The sequence below is a fragment of the Artibeus jamaicensis genome, unplaced genomic scaffold (assembly GCF_021234435.1).
Source record: "Artibeus jamaicensis isolate MK-2021 breed Jamaican fruit bat unplaced genomic scaffold, CSHL_Jam_final contig_1526, whole genome shotgun sequence".
In the NCBI taxonomy this organism is placed as follows: domain Eukaryota; kingdom Metazoa; phylum Chordata; class Mammalia; order Chiroptera; family Phyllostomidae; genus Artibeus; species Artibeus jamaicensis.
In genome coordinates, this window is record NW_026521297.1 from 2,152,705 (window position 1) to 2,175,491 (window position 22,787).

Sequence of the window (22,787 nt, forward strand, 5' to 3'; positions counted from 1 at the left end):
GCCGGGCTTCCCACACAGGCCACACTGGCGCCTGCCCCCTGCCCCCAGCCAATCCCTTCCTGGCTGGCAGACAGCTGGATTTAGGAGCCCTGCACCCAGGACACGCATGACACTGAGGCCAAGTGAAGGGAATTAAATAACGTTTATTTCATCAGAGAATAAAACCAGCAGCATCACAGCCTGAGCCCTCACCCCACCCCAGCCCTTCACCCTGCCCCCCGTGCTTCTGCCTAATGTCGATAATGGGGGCTTCGAGATCTGGACCTTGAGCGCCTGGAAAGAAAAAGGGAGGGACCCTGTGAGGGCCGGGCAGGACACTAGGAGCCCTGTGCACACGCATGCACACACATGCACCAGCACGCTTGGGTACTGCTGGGGCCGCGGTGGTCAGGAGGCAGCTGTCGGGGGAGGGCAGTTTCCAAAGGAGGAGGCAGCCCCTACACCTGGAGCTGCAGGGTGGGAATGGGCGGACCCAGCCCCCACAGGACAGCTGACATCCTAGGGAGCTGGCCGGCTGGCTCACCTTCGGGAAGAGCTGTAGTCTCGACCTGGAAAGGGAGGAGGTGGTGAGGGCCAAGCAAATGCCTGGGGCCAGGGGCGGGCTCCAAGGCTGGACTTCCAGTGTCACCTGTGGCTGAGGCTACCTAGCGCCTGCACTGCCGGCCACACTGGTGGGCAGCAATCGCCCTTGTGACTGGACCAGCACACGTGTGGTGTGCGTGTATGTGCGTGTGCACACCTGTGTTCCTTCTGAGAGGTTTACTCTAATGCAGGCTACCGTGGGAATGCACCAGTCTTTGCACCCAGTGTTCACACTGCCCCTCTTTCTAACACCCAGAGCCTCCAGCCCAGGGACTCTGGACACTCACTGTAGCGGGGGGAGGGTGAGCGGCTCTGCCGGCTGTACTGGCGTTCCCACTCTTCTCTCTCCTTCTCTCGGCGTTCCCGCTCCCTGCAGGGGAAGAGGAGGCAGCCCAGGGAGAGGAGAGTTCAGGACACTGGACTCCAGGGCTGCGGGGCTACCTGCACAGGGCAGGTGCTTCTGACATGCTGGTCCTCATGGAAGAGCGAACCACCCCCACTTGGAAACGAGGACAGAGTGTGCAGAGCGGAGGCCAGCCAGGCAGAGCTGGGGCAATGCCCGTTGGCCCGGCTACGACAGGCTCACTGACCACACAGAAAGGAGGGCTCCGCAGGTCAACTGTCTCCTGCTCCACTCAGCTAGGTATTTAACTGGTTTGCAACAGAATGACCGGGATTTGCAATCCTCAGGGCGAAGTTTACTGGGGGGGCCTTCTGGCTGAGGTGGGACATTTCTCAGCTGAGCAAAACGAGAGTTAGGAAAAAAGCCTGTCCCTAGGTGCCGAGTAGCTGAGGCAGGGTCAGAGCCCGGGTCCGGTCCCTGGGCGCTCTGCCCCACCCCTGCACCCCATGGGAACTCACACACAAGGAGTGTGTGACACGGTTAAGTAATGGCTGGGACGGTAACAATGACTGACAGCAGCAGCGATGGGCATCAGGCTTTCGTACGTGCCAGACCCTGCGCTGGGAGCCTTACAACAGGGCCCGGCCGAGGCGGGGGCATCACTACGTCTGTCTCACGGAGTAGAGGTCCCAGCTCAGAGGGGTTAAGCTGCTTCTCCAAGGGCCCACAGCAAGCACGGGGTGGAATTGGAAACAGGTGAAGAGGCGACATGCTCCTGCCCCTGACTGACTCTTCCCCTTGCCAGTGAGGAGCACCAAGGCCTCCCGCGTGGCCCTGGAGGGGCCGAGGCACTGCGGGCACTGATCGCCAAGTGAGCCTGTGAGGACGGCCCCAAGGGCTAGGGCCCACCCCAGGGCCACACGGAGACGCAGAGCTGCACGCGACTCTGCAGTGGGGACCCAGGAACAAGGAGAGAAGCAGAGGGGAGAGGAGCAGCCCCGTCTGGCAGCACTGGGTCAGCCCAGCTGCGGGGCTGGTTAGGGGCGCAGCCCTTCCACAAGCAGTACCACCTCAGCGTTCTGGGGGCTGAGCACACAGCGGCAGGCTGGTAGCCAGACCAGGCGTCCCAGGGGGGACACCAATGATAAGCATACAAAGCAGACTGTGCACCAGGTGAGGGTTAGTGCTGTGAGGCAAACAGCAGGGCCAGAGGAGGGAGCGTTCTGGGTGCTGGTCAGGACAGGGTGGTCAGGGAGGAGGCCCCGCCCCTGGGGGAGTGAGGAGGGAACCAGGTGGGGATCTAGGGAAGGGCCTGCTGGGCCAAGAGAACAGCAAAGGGATGTGAGCTGGCAGCTGGGCAGAGCGGGGGCTCCAGCAAGGCCGCAGCTCAGAGCTGGGGTGGGGAGCGAAGGGGGCCAAGGGCTTCCCAGAGGCCCGCGGTGGCTGTGGCCCTGGCACAGGGAACAGGATGGTCTTACTTCATCCGGATCTTCCGGGCCATGGCACGAAGCTCATCTTCCCGCTCCTGAGGCAGAGGTGGCAGTGAGGTGGTGGTGATGGCTGGCCCAGCGGCACTCGCTCACACGCCACCCCTCCCCGGGGCCTCACCTGCCGTTCATGCTCCTGCTGTATCATCTTCTCCTGAGCGGCCTTCTTATCCGCCTTGACTGTGGGAGCAAGTACACCGGCTGCAGAGTACCCTCTGGAGCCCCCCAGGGCAGAGGGCCAACCAGCCCTGGGCGGGGGGCAGCGGAGCAGCACACACACCCGCTCCTCCGAGAGGCCCGCCCCGAAGCCACGCTGGGAGGACGGGGAGCAGGGGAGACGGGGAGGGAAGGGGGCCATACACTGCCTGTTCAGTGCCTTCTGCATCCTCAGCTTCAGCTTCTCCTGCGGCGTCAGCTTGGGCTGGGGGAGGGGGAGAAGAGGCAGAGGAGGGGGTGAGTGCCCTGCAGTTCCCACAACCCACCTCATCCAAGATCCTGTGGGGGCGTGTGGGGGCAGGCTGTGAAGGCCTGCCGAGGTCTGGAGGCCCAGGGACAGGCAGAGCCCGGCAGATAGTGAGAAGGCCAAGGGGACACGACTCTCCCGGGGACAGAGCCCTTCCAGCCCCTCTCAGTCCCCGGGGTGGGATCTCTCGGCCCCCCCGGGTCCCCCCGTGCAGGCCCACCGGGCCCAGCACTCGGGCACTGCTGCTGGCGGGAGTTAGACGAGCGAGTTCCAAATTCTTACTGACTTTGGCAGCTCCTGTCTCTTTACCAGCGGCAGGTTCGGTCCTGGGAGGAGGAAAGAACACCTGCCGTCTCTGACCCCACGCAGCCCAACGCTGCCCTCAGACCGAGAGTCAAGGCCATGGGTCTCAAGACGCCCCCAGGGAGATGCCATGTCCCCCACAGATACATGGGACAGGGCCGTGCCCGGCCCTGGCTCCTCAGACCCGCCCTTCCGGGTCAGGCCGTGCTCCCCTCGGACCTCCTCGGGCAGGCCAAGTTCCCATGGAAAGAAACCAGTCAAGGCGATCCCCCAACGCAAGCTGACAACCCTCTTCCCCAGCCCTGCACCTGCTCACTTTTTCAGCTTCTCGCCCACAGCGGGGGACGACGCTGGCCTGGTCAGCTTCTCTCTCGGTGGTGATGGTGAGTGACTCTGGCTGTGGCTGCGGCTGTGGCTGCGACTGCGGCTCCTGCTCTGGCTGGGGCTGGGGCTGCGGCTCCGAGTCAGGCTGCGGCTGCGGGAAGGGCTGAGGGACCAGCTGCTGCGGCTGCGGCTGCTGCTGTGGTGCCTGGGGCCCCGGCCGCCCCGCCTGTACCAGTCCCCCGAGCGGGAGCGGCTCCTGAGGGCACAACAGGAGGGGGGCCATGAGGCTTCAGGGACCCCGTTCGTGCACACCCCCTCCCAGCTCCAAATCTCCAGTCTTCCTGCAAGGCCTGTGGCTGCTCAGGGGGGACCCCACCTCCTCTCCGGCTCCTTTCCCCAAGAAACCCCACTGACCCTGGTCTTGCTCAGTCTAAACAGATCCCACCCTCCAGGCACAGGCAGCCTAGAACTCACCAGACAGCGGTCACCTACCTCCCTGGAAAGGTGGGACCTGGCTGGTCAGCTCCCCCTTTACACACTGTGCCCAGTTCTGAGCACTCAGGAGCTACACCCCCACCTCACCCAGACCCAGGGTCTCACACGAGTGGACTGCCGCCCCCACCCCCAGCAGGCTGCGACACACGGCCGCCAGACCCAGCCTGGGGACAAGCAGCCCTGCCCTCTCTCTGCCTGGCGCCCTGGCACCGCTCAGGTAGGGCTCACCAGCAGGCTGGCCTTCGACAAGAGACCGCCCCCCCCCCAGCCTTTCTCCTGTTGTGGCCCCGGGTCAGCCTACCTACAGGGAACGACCCAGAGGCCAAATCTAGGCCCCAAGTGGATTCCACTGGGGCTGTCCTGGGTTTTTACAAAATTCAAATTTGTTGGCAATATTGGAAAAACAAAAGCTGCTGCCATTAAAAAACCCCAGACTCTCAGCTTGTCCCGAGAAAACGGAAGAGTGGGCAGCACCAGGCCTGTCACTGACCCAGTGACCCCGGCGGATGGGACTCGGGCTCCCTAGTTCATGGGGCCCACCCAGCCCGTTTCACCTGCCAGGCCCCGCAGGGAGCCGCTGTTGAGACGCAGGGACGCATTACACAGGCGACCACAGCAGCCCTTCCCACAGGCTGGGCTACTGTATGAGCACCAAGCAGCTGCGTGGATTTGTCACACCTCCACGGTGACTCATAGGGGACACTGTCTCTAATTCACAGAGACGAGGCCCTGGGAGTTGGGCAGCAGGGACGCAATTCACACCCAGGCAACGGCCCGGAGGCCTGTGTTCCCACCCACGGACTGGAACTGCCTTTCGACAAGCAGCCTCCATCCCACACGGTGAGAAAACAGGGAGGATGTTCCAGGCCCTCAACGCTTTCCTTCCTACACGGTCTGCAGCGCTCACCTCAAACCCTGCCCAGATATGTGTGTCCCCCGTCCCCCCGAGTGCCCCAGCCTTGTCCAGAGGCCAGGTCCCGCTGCAGCCCACACGAGGGTGCGTGCGCCACTCCACCTCCCGGCTGGGAACTCCTCATGAGAAGAGCAGGTCAGCCTCCTTTCCCCCCACATCCCTGAGCACGGTGGCAGTGCTCCACCCATGTCACCCACGCTTGGAGGTCCCTCACAGAGGGGCCTACCTTCCCCGCAAACCCAGCATTTCCTGTCTCACCAACCTCAGGGCCCCTCACGCTCACCAGGCTGCACGTACCTGCTTCTGCGCCGGGGTCCGTACCCACCACGGCGGGCTGGCGAGCGGGAGTAGCGGTGTCCGTCTCTGGAGCCCCCACCTGAGTGCCGCCGACCACGGCTACGGGACCTTGAGTAGCGTCGGGAACGGGACCGAGAGCGAGACCAGGACCGGGAGCGGGAGCGGGGGTGGCGACCTGAGCGGTAGTAGCCCCCACCACGGCGGGAGCGGGAGCTGGAACGGGAGCTGGAGCGGGAGCTGGAGGTCCTTGAGGCAGAAGAGGAGGAGGAGGAGGAGCGGCGGCTGCAGGCGGGGCAGAGGGCAGGTCAGTACCGGCTCTGGCCCCAGCGCCCCCTGCCCTTGGTCCCCCCACGGTGGCCGGGTGGCCGGGCGTAGGGCGAGCAGCGTGAGAGTTACCGACCGGGCGTTGGCATTACGTCCCGGGGCGGGGCCGCCAGTCTGGGGGGGTGCGGGAGGCTTCCCTGTGGTGGCCCCTGATGCAGCCGCGGCCGCCGCCGCTGCAGCTGCCTCCTCATCGCTGCCCCCAAAACTGGTGATGAATGTGATCTTCTCCTCGCGGCCCGGAGTTGGGGAGCGAGAGCGGGAGCGAGACTCGGAACTGGATTCTGTGGGCGACCTGCAGAGCAGGGAGGGTGCTCAGTCCCCAGGCTCCTCGGGCCTGGCTGCCAGCTATGGACACACACACACACTGCAGCACAACAGAAATGAGAACAGTGTGGCACCCAGCACTCGCCAGGGTCCGAGTCACGACCAGCCAGCCTTTACGGAAGGGTTGGGAAGGGGCATGACAGAGACCTTCACGGGGATGCGCAAAGAGCAGGGGCGGGTGCACATCTTTAACAGGAAGCATTTCCCAGTGTGTGAGTCAGGGTCTGGGCCTGGCGGGGCGGGGGGAGTCCTGAGACAGTAAACGGGTGCAACGCCTCTCCTGGGAGACGGAGGGGCCAGACCTCTCGCCAGGTGTGCAGGCCTCGCCTCAGGCACCTCCGCAAAGCCCCGGGAACAGGCCCCTCCCACCCAGCTCTCTAGAGGGGAACGGGTCAGACCGGGGTCTGTCCGCCCCCAACCCCGCCCGCTGCCACTGCCACAGCCAGACACACACATGTGCATGGCCAGGTCACTGCTGTTTCTGGGAGTTCAGGTTAAAGACACGCAATTCCTAAGTCACACCTTTCTGCCACCTTAGGTCATTTTTAACACAAGTCTCCATGTGGTTAAATCAGAAAATTAACGAAGGTGAATACATAAAGAAAAAAAAAATTGGGAAAGCAGGCCAACGTTCCGGAAAACAAAGAGACGCAGATCCACATCTGACATCAGGCGCTGAGACCCCCCAGGACACGTCACCCAGTCTGCGAGCTCAGGGTGCCCCACAGGGTGGGCCCGCCCCTCAGCACCCCTGGCCCTCCATTAGCGGGTTTGCTGGTTCTGCTCCCTGGGACCCCGGGAACTCACCGTTTGTAGGGGTCGTAGGTGGGGCTGTCTCGGCGAGCATAGCTATGGAGAGAAGAACGGGCTGAGCCGAGAGGAGACTTGGGATCTAGGCCAGCATGGAACTGGGCCCAGCTCCTAAACCTGGACTTCCAAGGCTGGACACTGGGCATAGTGAGGAGAGGGCTGCTGGCCAAGTTATGGACCCTGCCTTGACCCCTCTGCCCATCCCACCCTAGATCTCTGCAAAGCCTGGACCCTGCCCCCACCCCACCCCAAACCGTGTTGCAGACCCATCCTGACCCCAAGCAGCAAGGACTCCAGTGTCAGCCCCGCTTGGCCTCCAGACCCCAGACTAGAGCTACCCCTCCTCCCACTCCACGTCCTGGGCTCTGCTCAGTGGGTCCTGCCTATCGGTGATAATGATGCAATTAGAAGAACTAACATTTCTCAGATGCCACTTGCCCAGGGTCACAAGTCTCCTAAATTAAAGAGCTGGGATTCCAATGCAGCCTGCCTCCGTGGCAGTAACAATGACGCTAAGCATCAGTACGACTCTTTAATGAACATGTTCCAGACCCAACACCAAATCCTGACCCCACAACAGGCTGTTTACGCCTCACAGCAACCCTCGGTCACACTCCCTGAACACAGAAGACACAGCAAAAGGACAAACGACAGATGCGGCTGGTGTGGCTCAGTGGACTGAGCACCAGCTGGTGAACCAAAGGGTTGCCGGTTTGATTCTCAGTCAGGGCACACGCCTGGGTTGTGGGCCAGGTCCCCAGTAGGGGGCGCAGGAGGCAACCACACATTGATGTCTCTCCCTCCCTTTCCCCTCTCTTTTCCTCTCTAAAAACAAAACAAAATAAAATAAAATAAAACCTTGGGGGGAAAAAAAGAAGGACAAGCTTGCCCAGGGCCACCAGGCCTGAGAGCTTGCCGCATCCAAATCTACTCAAGACCTCAATGTGGGCGCTGGCACAGCCCCTCTTGGGAGATGACACTGTCCCTTTTCCAAAGGAAAAAACCAAAGCTGGAGAAGGGGAGTCACTTGCCTAAACTCTGACATGGAGCAAGCAGCCCGGCCGCTTGCTGCTTCCAGCCACCCTCCACGCCTCCCACGGCTCCCTCAGCCCTGGATCCCGCGGAGTGAGCAGGGGGCTGGCAGGGCAGGCGGCACATCTCCCTCGGGGCCACTCCCACCTCGACACCTTCCCCACTCACCGCCCCCCTTGCAGGCCTGCCCCCAAAGAGCCCCCCTAAGCCCCAAGCTCCCCCCCCAGAGCCTGAGCACAGGGGAGAACGCCACCTACCTGGGTGGGCTGATCTTTCGGCCCCTCAGGCGCTTCTCCCGGAACTCCCTCCGCTGGCGCCGGGATCGACGGCCCTGGAGTAAGGTGGGCACCAGGCTGGTGAGGGGTGCGCCCTCCCTCAGACGCACTCCTGCCCCCGGCCCGGCCCGGCCCTACCGAGTACATGGCCTTCTCCTCCTCCAGGGCCTTGGCATGTTTGATGGCCTCCGCCTCCTCCTTGTCCTTCCGGAGCATCCTGCAGACAGGACGAGGGTCGTGCCACAGGCAGGGCCGCTGCCAGAGGAGGAGCCCCACGCCAGCCTGGGGCCTCTCGCTCGTTTGCCCCCCCTGAACGCTTACTGCACGCCAGCTGTTATTTTAGGTCTTGGGGATTCAGTTTTGAAAAAGAAAAGAAAAACCCTCATCCCCGGGGGCTTACATTCTGGGGAAAATACAGCCCATGACCACACTAATGAATCATGGGACAGGCTGGAGGGCGAAAACCTCGATGAGAAAACCAGTCAGGAAAGGGAGAAGGGAAGTGCCGGGGACGGGCAGGACTGCAGCAGCTTCCAACAGGAGATCAGGGAAGCCGCGGAGAAAGTGACAGCTGAGGGGAAACGCGGGAGTGAGTGGGTTGCACAGTGCAGCGGACAGCAGAGTGGCCCGGGGGGCAGACGGGGCCTCGGGCACCTGAGGAGTAAGGAGGCCGCGGCCGGGCCAGGGTGGAGTGTGCAGGCGGAGGGGGCAGAGGGCCAGTCAGGGGAGACCTGCTGACCGTGGTGAGGGCACTGTGGCTCCTGAGTGAGCTGGGAGCCGTGGAGGGTTCTGGGCGGAAGGTGCTATGTCCAGACTTGGAGTAACTCAGATTCTGACCCCTGCCCTGGTTAGCCGGGACGACTCTATGAGATCTGCGTGGGGTGTGGCACGGGGCCCGAGGCTCGACCAGCCCAGCTCGGAGGGACGATCAGTGAACAAAGCCGCTCCACTAGAGGGTGCCGTCCACCACGTCCGGGAACCTGGACCCTCACTGGGTCGGATCACCACAAGCCACAGGGAGCCCGGTTTGGCCTTAACTTCTGCGGGGGTGGTGGGGTGGGGAGCCTGCAAGCTCAGAAACCTGTGTGTGCAAAGCCGGTGGTGCAGGGCCAGGCACACAAAGTGCTCAGGAGTGGGGTCGCCAGCAGTACCAGGGGCAGTGACGGAAATGCCACCCCCAGCAGGCCTCACCTGACGAAGTCGCCATCAGCCATGCCATAGGTCGTGGCCTGTTTGTTTAGATCCGCCACCTGCTCCTGGTTCAGTTCGTCCACGTCCACCTCCACGTCTGCACCAACAGAAACGCCGTCAGGGACCAAAGCCAAGCCAGGGGACAGGGGAGGGGGGCAGTGCCCCAGGAGGTGGGGGCAGGGGTGCCCACCGGACTGGAGGCCTCTGCAGGGAGGGGGGAGTCAGCTCAGCTCGGAGTCCGCAGGCCAGCACAGGGCTTGGCCGGAGGCGGGCACAATAAAGGGGGGGGGGCAGCGATGTGGTGGGCGGGGGCCCAAACGAATGAGCGGTGGCCTGGACAAGCGAGATGAGCAGGACGCGAGGAGGGAGTCAGGGACAGGGAGGAGCGACGGGACCGACGGCGGGCGGCTGGAGACGGGGGCGTGGGTCACAGGTGCTTGGGAGTTGGATGCATGATACGGAAGTGGATGGACACTCTCCACCTGTATGAGTGAGTCACCGGGCGGCCGGGTGGGGGCTGGGAGGAGAGGCAGAGGGACCCGTGGGCGCGGAGGCGGGGGAACGGCAGGGCAGGGGACGAGGGGCGCCTCTGTAACTGGCTGACACTTGTTTCCCAGGAGAGAGAAAGAAGGGGAGAGACAGAGGAGGACAGAGCCAGAACCAAGGTTGGGACAGTGTCATAAAGCAGTGTCCTAGAAATGAGAAAGGAGACAGAGAGGGAAGCTGGGGACGGGAGCACATGGGGGAGGCAGCAAGGGAGGGCAGCGGGGGCCGGAGTGCCTGCAGCAGGGGTGAAGGAGGCGGGGCTCGTGAGCACCGGGCGCCCACGGAGGGTGAGGGACCAGACACGAGACACGAGAACGATGCCCAGGGACTGCAGGGAAGGGGAGGGCAGAGAGGGGACCCCACCGATGTCGGGGATGACCTCATCTTCGTCCGAGTTGCTCTCCTCCTCGGCTGGTGACTCCTCCTCCTCCGGCTTCTCCGCCACCTTGTCTACCTCGGCCACTGTGCTGTCCTCGTAGGTGTAGCCAATGGAAGCCTTCTTCTCCGCCAGCCTGGGATAGGGGAGCCCATGAGCCAGGGCAGCACCCAGGGAGGGGGCGCCGCACACCGCACTACCCACACGCCAGCCTCTGGAGCTCCACAGCAGCAGGGCGGCCTCGCCCCCAGGCCCTCACGGTGCTCTCCTCAGCCTGCAACCCTCTGCGCCCGCCTACTATCCGCTTCGTCCAGGGAGTCCTCCCCCAGGTGAGGTCAAGCCCCTGCTGGCCCACACTGGGTCACTACTGTCAGCGACAGGTCAGCCTCCCCTGCACCAGACTTAGAGTCTCTGCAAGGGCAGGGCCCAGCGTTGTCACAGGCAACAGCGTGGCCCATCTTTGTCCGGCACAGAGCAGGGACCCAGCGCATGTCTGCTGCTGAATTTAGTCAACATCCCCTGATGCCGCCCCAGGGCCAGCCCCGTCGTGAAAGCGGGGTCACGGACAGAGTCACGGTCACATCCGTGGAAACACTTCAGGCGGGAGGAAGCAGCAGGCGTTAGGCTCACAAAGGGGGAGCCGGCGTGGCAGGAGGGAAGGAGCCAGGGCTCCGGGGCCACACTGCGCGGAGCAGGTAAGGCCACCCCCCAGGAGAGACAGGGTGTGCCCAGGCAGAGGGAGAACAGGCGTGGCCGATGGGCGGTGAGAGAAGTGAGGCTGCCTGGCAGCTGCTCTCCCAGGAGGGCAGCCAGGGCCCCTCCTGCTCCAGGGTGAGAGTCCACACTCCCAGCCATTCCTCGAGGGACGCAGCCTTGAGAAGTCCCTCTCCAGAGTGACAGTCAGCAGCCGATGGAAAGCTAACTGCACGGCAGGCACAGGGCGAGTGCTTCCCAAGCCTCATCTCTGCAGCCCTCACCACTCCCAGCGGAGGGGACTGCCAGCCCCATCTTGGAGGGGAGCGCCCCAGGCCCAGAGAGGGGCACCGCACAGGCAGGACTGGAACCAGGCCTGTCTCTCCACAGGGCCCGCTCTCCTCACTGCTCCTCCCACCACTCTACAGGCTGACAACACACCGTAGAGGTTTGGCAGCGAACCTCTCCCCTCCAGCTGCTGCTCCCTCCTCTAAACATTCACCGTGTGCCTACTGTGTGCCGAACACTGGCCTGGATTGGGGAGACCAAGGCAGACAGGATGAAGAGGTCCTGCACTGGTGGGGCTCACAGGCCTCCACCTCCCCCAGCCCCTCGGCACCCCAGACCCCTGCTCACTTCTTCTTCTCATCCTCACTGGGTCTCTGGAGGCCTCCGTACAACTCGTCCATGTAGATCTGGTACAGGCACTGGTCCTCTGAGACTGCGGCAAGGCAAGAGGCATGCGGGTCACGGGGGGCTAGAGACACTGGGACTTCGGGGGTAGGACACGGAGTGCAGGGGGAAGGCAGGCAGGTACAACCCGGTCATCGCAAACTGTGTGGTGGGGACAGAGCAACTGCAGGGGGGCCCTGGCTATCCCGCCGACTGACTCAGCATGTCGCCCTATCACAGGACTTCACTGCTGTGTGCCTCAGTTTCCTTGTCTGCACTGGCAGAGCGAAGTGAGCATCTGGTACTTGGTCACTGCTACTCGATCACTGCTAAAGATGCCTATGGCTGGACCCTTTGGAACTATAAACCTGTCCTAAGTGCTGGATGTCACCTGGACCCCACGGGCCACTCTTGTATGCCTGTCTGTGGTTCAGTTTAAGTGAAGTGTTGTCTGGAGCCACCTGGGCTCTCGTTCACCCACGACCCCCACCTCAGGGGACTCAGCAATGTACTCAAGGCACATTGACCTTATTACCCTGGCTTGCTACGGGACCCCGGGCAAGTCCCCTTCCCTGCGTGGGCCTCGGATTTCCTATCTGTAAAGCAAGGGGCACAGCCAGGCGAGCACAGAGGTGACACAGCCCAGGCCGCCCCGGCCCCAGCAGCTGCCCAGGTCCTGCCTGCAGTGGACGATCCCTGGGAAGACCCTGCGGACCGGCCCTCTCCCCGCTCCCACCACTCAGGCATCCTCAGTTCACCCTGTGTGCGTCCCCCTCCCCGCCTCGGGGCTCTTCTCCCACCCAGAGCACTTCGGCCCCCCTCTGCTCACCAGGGAGCTCCTACCACCTCTCACGGACCCCCGCTTAGCCCATTCTGCCCTATCGCCCACTTTAGTTTGTAACCAGCACCCACTTTCATGATGACACATGTGCTGCCCCTCCCCCACCAGACCCCATAAGGGCTCAGATACTGAGGGGACGAATGAACACAGAGTAGGACATGAGGAAGGGAAACCCTGGCTCTAGCACCAAGAATCCACGTAGCCCTGGGTGGGGGCAAAACCACAACAGTATCAATAGTGATAAATTTCCTTAATTCTGAGGCCTCACTGACTGCTAGGATTTGGAAGCTCTCTGATTTTAGAGACGCCAAAACGTCTACCTTAAAAACAAAGACACACCGGAACAGTGAGCCCACAGGGAGAGCCACCTGTGCCAGGCTCGGGGCTGGGGCTTTAGGCACCTCAGCGAACTATCACAACGCTGCGTGGGCCAGAGCCCACCACTGCCGCTGCTCTCCGGGAGGAGCCCAGACCCGCCAGGCTAAGGGACCCAGGTGGCCCGATTTCCCCTTCACTCCGCAGGGAACCCTGGGAAGGGGAGGCTCCGGGTCCTTCTCAGGAGGAGAAGCTGGAGTTTGGAGCTGGCCCTGGGGGGGAGGGGCGATGGTCACGGGCAGAGTAAGGACTGCAGCTCCTTGGACATAGCGTCTCCCCCAACCCAAGCCACACTGTCCTGGTCTGTAAAATGGGGCAGCACCCCAACCTTGCCCGGGGGTGTGTGCAGATGTAATGAGATAAAAAGACAAAAAAAGCCCAGGCCTGCCAGGGTCCAGACCTCCCGGGGCAAGCCCAGGGCAGGGCAATCTCCCTGAGCCTCTGACTTCTCACTGGAAGGCAGCAGTGACTGCTGGGAAAACAATACTGGACATACACGAGCACTTGGCAAACTGTGAAATTCGGTGTAAGTAACCGTTTAAATTGTTTAAAACAAGGAGCAACTTCCTCTTCAGAGCTGACATTCTGACCCATGCAGGCAGGGGAAATACATGCATAGAGGAAATGCGTTACTACAATTTCCCCCAACTTTTTAGGACAAAAAGCCATCGAGTCGGAGGCCCTGGGGTGTAGAAGTGACCTTGGCAGGACCGTCCATGTCAGCAGACGTCTCCTGCACCCATTCGGGAGCAGGAGGCCCTGAGAGGGGCAGACTGGGACCAAACCCGGGCGCTTCGGTAGAGAACCCTGGAAGGGAACTTGTCTTCCCAAACTTGCCTGGGTCTCCCCATCTCTAGGGACCCCAAACCGCCTCCCTGCGCCCCAGCTCACTCACTGCCAGCAAAGTCGTTCTGCACCAGGCCTCGGTAGCGCTCGTAGTTACATTTCCGCTCGTCCGACTCCTGTTCTGGGGAGCTTTGGTGGAGGTCAAGGTCTTGAGATCAGAGGGAGAGGACGGATCCCACCCCAAGCCAGCATGAAGGGGAGGAGGGGCCCAGCTCGGGCTGGGGGACTGGGCAGGGGGCGCTCCCCGACTGTACACCTCCTTCCTTCAGGAAGGTGGCAGGCGGGCAAGGGCTTGGGAAAGAAGAGGCGCTGCTGGGTCAGACTCCCTGCTTGGCAACCCCTCGGGGAGACAGCTTACATGGTGGTGAGCAGTGGGGGGGTATAGTCAGGGATGTGGTCCAGGTGGGCACGGACATCGAAGCGGTCAATCATGTTGTTGGTGTCCCCCTGCCAAGGCATCCTGAAGCGGAAAGCAGGGGACGGGGAGCTCAGGGTCCCCACTGCTCAGGACACAAAGTGCCTATGCCCTGGCCACCTCAAGCTTGGGAGCATAACCCTCAGCCCCCTCGCACCCCCCCCCATGCCGTAGCCCTCACCCTCACCGCTCTCCTTAGTCCCTCATGCTACAAACCTGCTTCAATAGGGGACATGAATGGGGCCCCACAGACACTGGGGTGTCCCTTTTTTCAGAACCGAGCAGGAGCTGGATGCCCCATTTTACAAGACCTGGAAACTTGAACCAGGTCCTAGGGGCCACTTGCCAAGCCTCAGTTACCCAAAACATCTCTGGCCACCAACTTCTGGCTTCATTTTGGCCTCTGATCCTGGCCCCAGCCCCTCCCACTCCCCTCCAAGTCCTCCGACCACCACTGCACCCTAGGGCCTCCACCCCGACCCATCGACACTCCTTGACCAGTGACCGTCACCTTCCCATACAGGTCAAGCCTCGCCTGCCAGAATCCTCAATGGCCTGCCCATACCCCAGGTCCCTTGTGACTCTCAGTCAGAGACACTGCCCGGCCCCCCAAACTCAGTCTTACATGTTAACAGGGCTCTCTGCGGCCAGGGCGACTGCAGAGTCCAGGTGGATCTTGCAAGACCTGCCATGCACCTGCAAGAACTGGGCTGGGTCCTTCTTCTGCAGGGACAGACAGGACACAGGTTACCTTCAAAATGAGCTCAGAGCCTCACCAGCCCCCACGCAGCCACGTGGAGCAGTGAGCTCAGCTCTGATGCCAAGCAGGCCATCCCTGCACAGGGGTGGTGGGGTGGCAGCACAGTAGGGGGCCACCCAACCTCTGGGGAACAGGGCAAGGGGCTGAGCTCTGGCCCCGTCTTCTGCACAGCCAGCGCCAAGACGTTGCTCCCTAACACATTACCTCCCAGCCCTGCACCCCCCACCCAGGGCATTCAGAGCCAGGCGTGTGCACTTCATCCTGGACCAGCCGCCAGGACTGACGAGCACACCAAAAACGACCAGTGTCACTGGGTACAGCGACACCAATCAGAACCACGAGACACCACCCTACACTCGGCAGGACAGCTGAAATGGAAAGAACAGTCAAAAGCATTGACAAGAACGTGGGGAAATGAGGTTCTTCAAACAGTAAACAAAGAAGGACCGAGGGACCTGGCAATTCCACGCAAGAACACTCTCCGATGCTTCTATACAAACGTTCACAGCAGTGCCCTTCACCACGGCCAGAGGTGGAAGCCATCCAACGGCCACCGGCAGACACGGCGCGGTGCACCCGCACAGCGCAACACTGTTCGGCGGTGACTGGGGACGAGGCACCGGTCCACACTACCATGTGGGTAAATCTTGAGAACATTATGTGGGGGGGTCCCGTTTGCCTGAAGTGCCCAGAACAGGCAAGTTCACGAAGACAGAAAGCAGACCAGTGGCTACTCAGCACTGGGAAGTCTGGGGAGGGAGGGGAAGGGGCTTGACTGACTGCTAATGAGTTTGAGGTCATGAAATTTTCTAAAATTACTGTGGTGATGGCTGCACAACCCTGTGAATATGCTGAGCACCACTGAACTGTACACTTGAAATCAGTGAATTGTGTGATACGTGAATTGTATCTTTAAAAAGCTGGGGTTTTTTTAAGTCACGAAGATGGGGGGAAATATCCCCCTGAATCTACGCCCCTCAGGCCTGAGCCCCCACTCGCGTGAGGGCGACAGTTCCAAGGCCCCGCCGCCGCAGGAGAGGAGACAGTCTGGCAGCAGCTGCTGTACCACCGCGCACCGTGTGCTGGGCCTGGCTTCTTTCGGCTGCGTGCCGCAGCACAGGACTGTGCGAGAACCACGCAGAGGCTGCTGTGCCCACACTGAATCCTTGCCAAGCTCTGCCAACATTTCCCGACACCCAGTCCCTGCCCACGGCCCCCCACCCCAGCCAGCATCTTCTCTTGCTGGGACCAGCTGGTGGCCTCTTCTAGGACTCCCTGTGGCCACCCTCAGCCTCTGCAGTGTGTTCCCCACACCGTGGCCAGGGGATCTGTGAGAACCTACTAGTCCCTCTGCTCGGACCCTGACGTGCTCTCCCCCAGCTCTGCTCCAGACGGCCTGGCCCGCACCATTCCCTGAACACCCCAGGCTTGCTCCACACTCCACTCAGGCCCTCAAACCCGCAACGGTCTTGTTCAGGGACACTCCTTCATGTCTTCTGAACCTCCTTCTAGAAGCCTTCCCTGCCAACTCTATCAAAATAGCTCACCCCACAACCCCTCATTTCCTCTGTCTCCTTGACCCCACTACTTGCTTCAGAGCGCCCACCACCACGAGATTTTACACCTCATGCTCACTGATCACCCGTCTCCCACACAAAAATGCCACCCCCCCCTCCCGGCAGGGATCTCTGTGTTCCTCAGTCACACACCCAGTAGCTAAAGAGGCCAGGTCCACAGCCGGCGCTAAGAACACCCTGCACTAACGACAAAGACACCGAGCCCCTCCAGGAAAACCCATCAGCACCGAGGTGCCGAGATCCCACACTGCCACCCGGCCTCCATCTCCTACTCCAAACCCCGATGGCAGGTGAGCAGGTGCACTGCCCCTGCAAAGAGCTGAGGAGCCCACAGCTGTGTCAAGACACCATCCATCCTGCACACTCTGAGGGCCAGGTGCTGGGCCGACACTGTCCTTTCACACCTGAAGAAGCCGAGGGCGGATGCGCCCAGGACCACAGGGGCGGCACTGCTGGAATTCAACTCCTCCCCTGCCCCTTACCCGCTTCCTCCGTTCCTGCTCTCAGGCCACACAGCTCCTCAGCCCCATGACAGCCAAGTCTAAGGCCAGGACCCCCTCACACTCGTCAGGCCGCTCCAGACCAAAGCCCAGTGGCCACAGCCACGACTCACGGGACATTGTTTGCAGGACGGACTTTGGCAGGTACGGGGGCGCCCCTGGCCGTGCAGGCACCACAGAAAGCAAAAAGCACTGGGCTGGGAGTCCAGAGCCTTACTTACTCTGTTGGGAAATTCTGGAAAAGTCAACAAGCCATCCTGAAAGCGAGGCACTGAATTCAGTGTTTTATGCATTTTCTCACTCAGGCTTCTCAACCACAGGAGAAAAGTGCTACTCTTGTCCCGGACAAGGAAACTGAGGCTCAGAAGGGTAAGGCCCACATGCTTGACATCCCATCAGTGATAAGCAGAACTCGTATCTGAACCCAAACGGGCCCAACGCAGACTTACCATCACCAGCACTTTTAAGTGCGCAGTACAACAGCATCAACTACACGCACCTTGCTGTGAACCTCTCACCCCACAGAACTGACACTCTACGCCCTGTGAACAACAGCTCCCGTCCCCTCCCCCAGCCCATGGCCACCACCGCTCTGTTTTCTCCTTCTAGGCGTCTGACTACCTTTGGTGCCTCCTCGATGCGGGCCCTTGCAGTGTACGTCTTTTGTGACTGGCTGATTTTACTAGGCACAATGTCCTCACGGTTCCCCTGAGCTGTAGCTTATGAGAGGACTTCCTTCCTTTTCAAGGCTGCATAACACTCCATTGTACTTACAGACATTTTCTTTATCCATTCATCAGTAGAGGGACACTAAGGCTGTTTCCACAGCTTGGCCGTGGTGAATAACACTGCAGTGAACACAGTGTGCCAATATCTCTTCAGGATCTAAAATTCATTTGTAACCCTGGACTATTGTGCCTCCAGGACAGTGGTCAGAGGACTTCATTCATGAAGCGATTCACTCCTTCATTCAACTGTTAAGCAGCCGCCTACTATGTATAGGCCATGTGCTGCCCTCATGGCTCACAAGCCCAGTGTGGGGGGACAGACCCATCCCACAGGGATGACCTAGATGGGGCAGCACTGGAATCAGGGGCTCAGGGGGGTAGGTGCCTGCCTGACTCAGCCAGGGGAGGTGGGGGCTCAGCCTTGGGGATTTCTGGAGGAGGAGACACCTAGGCTGAGATGTATTTATTCCCCACTTTAAGTTCAGCGAATTGTTTCTTTATGCAAACCACTCATTAAAGAAGTTGATCAGACACCAAGGACAAACCAGAAGCAGAGAAGCCGGCTCTGTCCAGACATGCCACTTCGGCCTGCCACAATCTACCTCAGCCTCTCCAGAACTCACGCCACAGCCTCCTCTCTTGGTGCAAGAGTAAGACAAGAGTGACCCGTCTTGGTGGCCCACCCCCCTCTCCAGAGCAGCCATCAGCAACTGTCCAGCCACTGCCACTGTCCGCAGCTTGCCTCGAGTCTGAATGCCGATCACGTTCACTTACGAGGACAATGACTGATTGTACAGGCCTGCACCATGAAGCGCCCCACAGATACTGTTCTTGTTCTGAGGCCCCTCCTTGCCATCCCCAATGAGAGGGGCTGGTCATCACCACTGCCCGGGGGGGAAATAAAGCTGAGGGAGAGTTCCCCCCAAACAAGGAGAAGTGCCTGGAGTCCCAGGCCTTCAGAGTGACCCAACCCCAGCCCCCTGTCCCCTCACCATCCATCAACCTGGATGAAATTCCAGCTCGACCCAGCAATAGCAAGTGTCATAACAGGAGCCAACATTTCCTGAGCAAGCTGCCCCACACTCAGCGGTCTGAGGGCCCAATCGCCCTGAATACTCCAGCAGCCCTATGAGGGGACCGCTCTTGTCCCCGCCATTTGTGGCAGACCATGGACTGGCAACCCACATCTACCCCCTTCTCCAGCAGTAACAGGACCCCTAATGTATGGGGTGACACAGGGCCACCCAGCACAAAGCCTCCGCCTCTCCACCTTCCCTGCAGCTGTGTGTGACCACAGGACTACTTTCCCGCCAGTGGGACAGGAGTTGAAGTGCACGTGCAACATCTAGAAACTTTCTTAACACTGGCATGAGCACCTCAGCCCCTTGGCTCTCCCTTCCTCTTGCCCGCTGGATGGAATGAAGATGTGACGACTAGAGCTTGAGCAGCCCTCTCGGACCTTGAGACAATACCAGGAAGAGAAGCCACGCATAGCTGAACAACAAAACGGTCCTTGAGCAGAACTGGGTACCACGGGGCTTCTATGTGACAAAGCAATAAACCTCTATTTTGATTAAGCCACTGACACTTCAGGTCTCCATTATTCACAGCCAAACGTGATTCCACGTGTTGCATCACTTCACGTGTAGAAGGGGCAACCGGGCTCAGGAGATACCATTCGTTCAAGGTCACACAGTACCCAAGTGAAACAGCTGACATCTGAACCCAGAGTCCTATGACTCCAAACTCTAAGGACCCTCCCATCTGGAGTGTTGCCTCACAGCTGTGTCACCCTAACAAGACACTACATCTTTCTGAACTTCTATTTCTGCAGCAGAAAGCCCTGCTGAGAAGCTAAGAGCCTGGGTCAGAAAGCCGGCTCTGCCCTCTCACCATGTGGCTGCAGGCCACGGCTCTCTGGGCCTCAGTCTGCTCACCTGTCACGTGAAGCTGTAGGAACCACCGCCTCGGCTGGGGTGAGGATCGGATGGAGCATGTGAAGGGCTTGGCAGAGCGGCTAACACAGAAATGCTTACGAGAGTGAGCTGTTATTATCAGTATCACCTTTGTTTGGCCCACCATGGTCCTTGATAAGTGGCAGCCACTCATTCCTGGACATTGATTGTATTTCTGGTCACTGCTGGGACCTCAACTACAACCCACACAGGCCAGGCTCTGCCCTCATGGTCATGGGCCCTCCCTTCAGCCCCAGTGCTTCGCCTGTGGGTGACGGAAGTGAGGAGCTCTCAGAGATTCTTCTCCTAGGGTAACAGCAGCCACTGTCTTGGGGGTGACTTTGGGGATTCAAAGAAATCATGCATCTAAAGCGCTTCTCACCACCCAGTGCCTGAGAAAAACCAAGTGAAACAGTAACTGCTACTGTTACGCTGGTTTAGTTCTTTCAAGCCACGTTTGCGGGGCCTGAGCTTGGGATGCACGTGTGACCCACATACGCCTAATCCCCAGTCTTACAAAGCAGGATGTGCGTGTGCTAAATTTTACAAAGGGAAAGGACAGGAACAATGGCAGTGCTTTACAGGGACACGTGACTGGCTGGGGCAGATGTGGGAAGACTGCCCTATGGACTGCAAACTGACAGGTGAGCAGGAGTTAACCAGGCATAGAAAAAGCTTGTGCAAAGGCCCTGTGGCCGGAAAGGGCTATATAATTCTGGGAAGTAAACATATACTCTTCATACACCTAAGTAGTGAAGAGGCCAGATGGCTTGAGAAAAGGAATGAGGCAGAGCCAGTGGCGTGAGTCTCAAGGGGACCTAAAGCCAGACCATCAAGGTCTTGAAGGCTGTGTTGAGGGGTCTGGGTTTTCCCTTAAAGGAACTAGGGAGCCACAGAGGAGTTCTGAGCAAGGGAGCGATAGGGTCAGCTTTGTGCTTTAGAAACACCTCTCTGGCCCCAGCTGATGTGGCTCAGTTGGCTGGAGCACTGTCCTGTAACCAAAAGGTTGCAGGTTCAATCCCCAGTGCGGGCATGTACAGGAGGCAACTAATCGATGCTTCTCTCTTGCATCAATATTCTTCTCTTTCTGCCCTGGCTGGTGTAGCTCAGTGGATTGAGTGCGGGCCTGGGAACCACACAATCGCGGTTCAATTCCCAGTCAGGGCACATGCCTGGGTTGCAGGCTGGTTCCCCGCAGGCCAGTTCCCAGCAGAGGACGCACGAAAGGCAACCGTACATTGAAAAAAATATATATATTCTTCTCTTTCCCTTCCTCTCTAAAAGCAATGAAAAAAATGTCCTTGGGTGAGGAAGAAAGAAAGACCTGCCTGAACCCTCTGAGGAGGGTGGATTGGCTGGAACAGAACTAGAGGCCAGAAGACCAGGGAGGAGGCTGCAGGAGGGACATAGCAGCAAACGGGAATGTCTAGATAAATATCATTTAACAAGAAAACAGACCTGCCATTTCAAGCCAGGGTCTCAACAAGTGTTAAATTGGTGATGGCAGGCAATGCAGGTGCATATACACACACACACACACACACACACACACCCCTCTGGAGCTGCCCAAGGATGAAGCTGAGAGGCTGGCAGAGGACTTTCAGGTCATGGGGTGGACTTTGGTTTCCTCTCCAAAAGCAAGGGAGCAGCAAACAGGAGAGGGAAGTGGTCAGAGCCCATGTAATGAATTCTGACGGCACTCCTGCAGGATGCCAAGCCAAGCTTCAAGAATGGCTAAGCTCTGGGCCCTGGGAAGACAGCAGTGAGCAAGACAAACAACATTCCAGAGGTGGCCAGCCTCCCAGCTGGACTGCTCTGGTGTCACAAAGATCGTCCTTCTTCCTGCTAACACCAGCTCTGCTCCGAACAACACAGCATTCGTTAACAGAATGCCACAGGGTTTTACAATGATTACACTGAAGAAATGCCTGGATATTCTGAGGAAACTGGGCCCTTAGACTGGCATATTTCCAAGCCCAAATTTTACCGGGATGACCAGGGCCCCACTCTCTCGGAAAGCTCCACCCCAGATTAAAGGTCTGTTACTCACAATCTTCTCGTAGTACTCTCGCCGCCGCTCCGCCCTCTTCTTGTAGTCGACCATCATGCCGCGTAGCTTCCGCTCGTGCTTCCTAGCCTCGTGCCACATGGTGGAGAGGCCAAGCCTGAGGCCTCAAACCTGGAGCACGAGAAGAGGGGAGTGTCAGGTGGGCTGTAAAAACCACAGGAGCAGAGTCAAAGTCACCTATAAGTTGGTGACAGAGCTAACCCTAAATGTCAGCTTCAGGGCGAGCAAACGAGGCTGCACATCCTTGCACCAGACGCTCAGGGTATTATATCTCTGGCAACTCTTGACCCAGCAGCTAGGGCACTAGGAAAGCCTCCAGGTGATTCTGGAGTGAGCATCCATCTCTGGGAAAAGAGTGTCCTGGTTCAGCAAGCCGGAGTCCGGAATGAAAGGTTTTAGAATGGTAGGAGCAACTGTCCGAAGGAAGATCTGAAGGAGACAGACCCTAAGCAGCTGGAACTAGAGCTCAAGGGAGGGGGAAGGGCTCAAATGGCTCCCACCAGGAGCCATCCGCGGAGAAGGGTATGGGTCGAAGGGGCATTCAGATGAAGACAGGTGGAGGAAGAGGAGAAAGACTGGGAAAAGAGTAGTGGTATGGAGGTGGAGGGCAGGTGAAGGGCGTGGATGGAAGACGATGCTGCCCGTGAAAGGAGGAGGAGGAGGAACTTGGGGGAATGCTGTCATTCCTTACAGCAGGGCTGAGGTCTAAAGGAGGAATCTGAATGGGGAGTGGGGTTTAAAAAAGGAAGAGCTGGCGGAGGGAACTGGGGCTGGCAGATGGGTGGGAGTGGGTTGAGTTTAAGGTCAAGGGTGGTGGGCAGTAGCGGAGCCCGAGGGTTTGACTAGGGTTCGAGGACAGAATCTGGGCCTTAAGGTTCCGGCTAAGTTTTTTTTTTTGACAAGGAAGCGGGACCTGTGGCCAGCGGCGGGGTCGGCCGCGGCTAGTTCCGGACCCGGGAGAGGCAGGGGCGCGGCCTGAGGCGCCGCAGGCCGGAGGAGGTGTGAGGCCCTCAGGGCTGGGGCCAGGCAGAGGCTCGCAGAAGCGCGGGGAGGGGCGGAGGCAAGGACGAAGCTGGGCTGACGCCACCCAAAGGCCAGGACGTCGGGGCCCGCTGCCTGCACTCACCGGCTCGTCGCCGTCTGCCACCGCTGCGCTCGCGCGCGGCCCGCACCGGAAGCGGAAGTGGAAGGCCGCGCGAAGGGGGAGGGGCGGAGCGTGACAGACCGCGCTTCCGCTACGGCGAGGGGCGGGGCCTGGGGGGGTAGGTGGAG

The 22,787-nt window shown here is 60.0% G+C and overlaps 1 protein-coding gene across 2 annotated transcripts; it reads right to left on the reverse strand.

Annotated features, from left to right (window-relative positions):
- Positions 1-123: 123 nt before the first annotated feature.
- CLASRP (CLK4 associating serine/arginine rich protein) lies at positions 124-22,694 on the reverse strand. 2 transcript variants are annotated; one of them, XM_037148024.2, is made up of 21 exons: positions 22,642-22,694; positions 21,498-21,626; positions 14,553-14,650; positions 13,871-13,972; positions 13,562-13,641; positions 11,415-11,499; positions 10,073-10,221; positions 9,164-9,260; positions 8,111-8,189; positions 7,955-8,028; positions 6,663-6,704; positions 5,608-5,823; positions 5,208-5,489; positions 3,495-3,758; positions 3,162-3,201; positions 2,773-2,833; positions 2,534-2,592; positions 2,404-2,450; positions 870-952; positions 524-548; positions 124-273 (listed from the first exon to the last, which is right to left on the reverse strand). In XM_037148024.2, the coding sequence occupies exons 2-21, from the start codon at positions 21,594-21,596 to the stop codon at positions 231-233; spliced, it is 2,025 nt and encodes a 674-aa protein (XP_037003919.1). In that variant the 5' UTR covers positions 21,597-21,626; positions 22,642-22,694; the 3' UTR covers positions 124-230. The 2 variants fall into 2 exon arrangements, with proteins under 2 accessions (XP_037003919.1, XP_053524544.1); XM_053668569.1 differs by lacking the exons at positions 124-273; positions 524-548; positions 870-952 and having other exon boundaries at positions 3,158-3,201.
- Positions 22,695-22,787: the final 93 nt, after the last annotated feature.

Bases quoted from the DNA above. Each gene is read 5' to 3' on its own strand.
- CLASRP (XM_037148024.2), bottom strand. From the start codon at position 21,596: ATGTGGCACGAGGCTAGGAAGCACGAGCGGAAGCTACGCGGCATGATG. The intron at 8,190-9,163 runs GTGAGGCCTGCT...TCCTGTCTGCAG, and splicing joins GCTGATGGCGACTTCGTCAG to GATGCTCCGGAAGGACAAGG. The intron at 953-2,403 runs GTAAGACCATCC...CTTCCCCTGCAG, and splicing joins GCCCGGAAGATCCGGATGAA to GGAGCGGGAACGCCGAGAGA.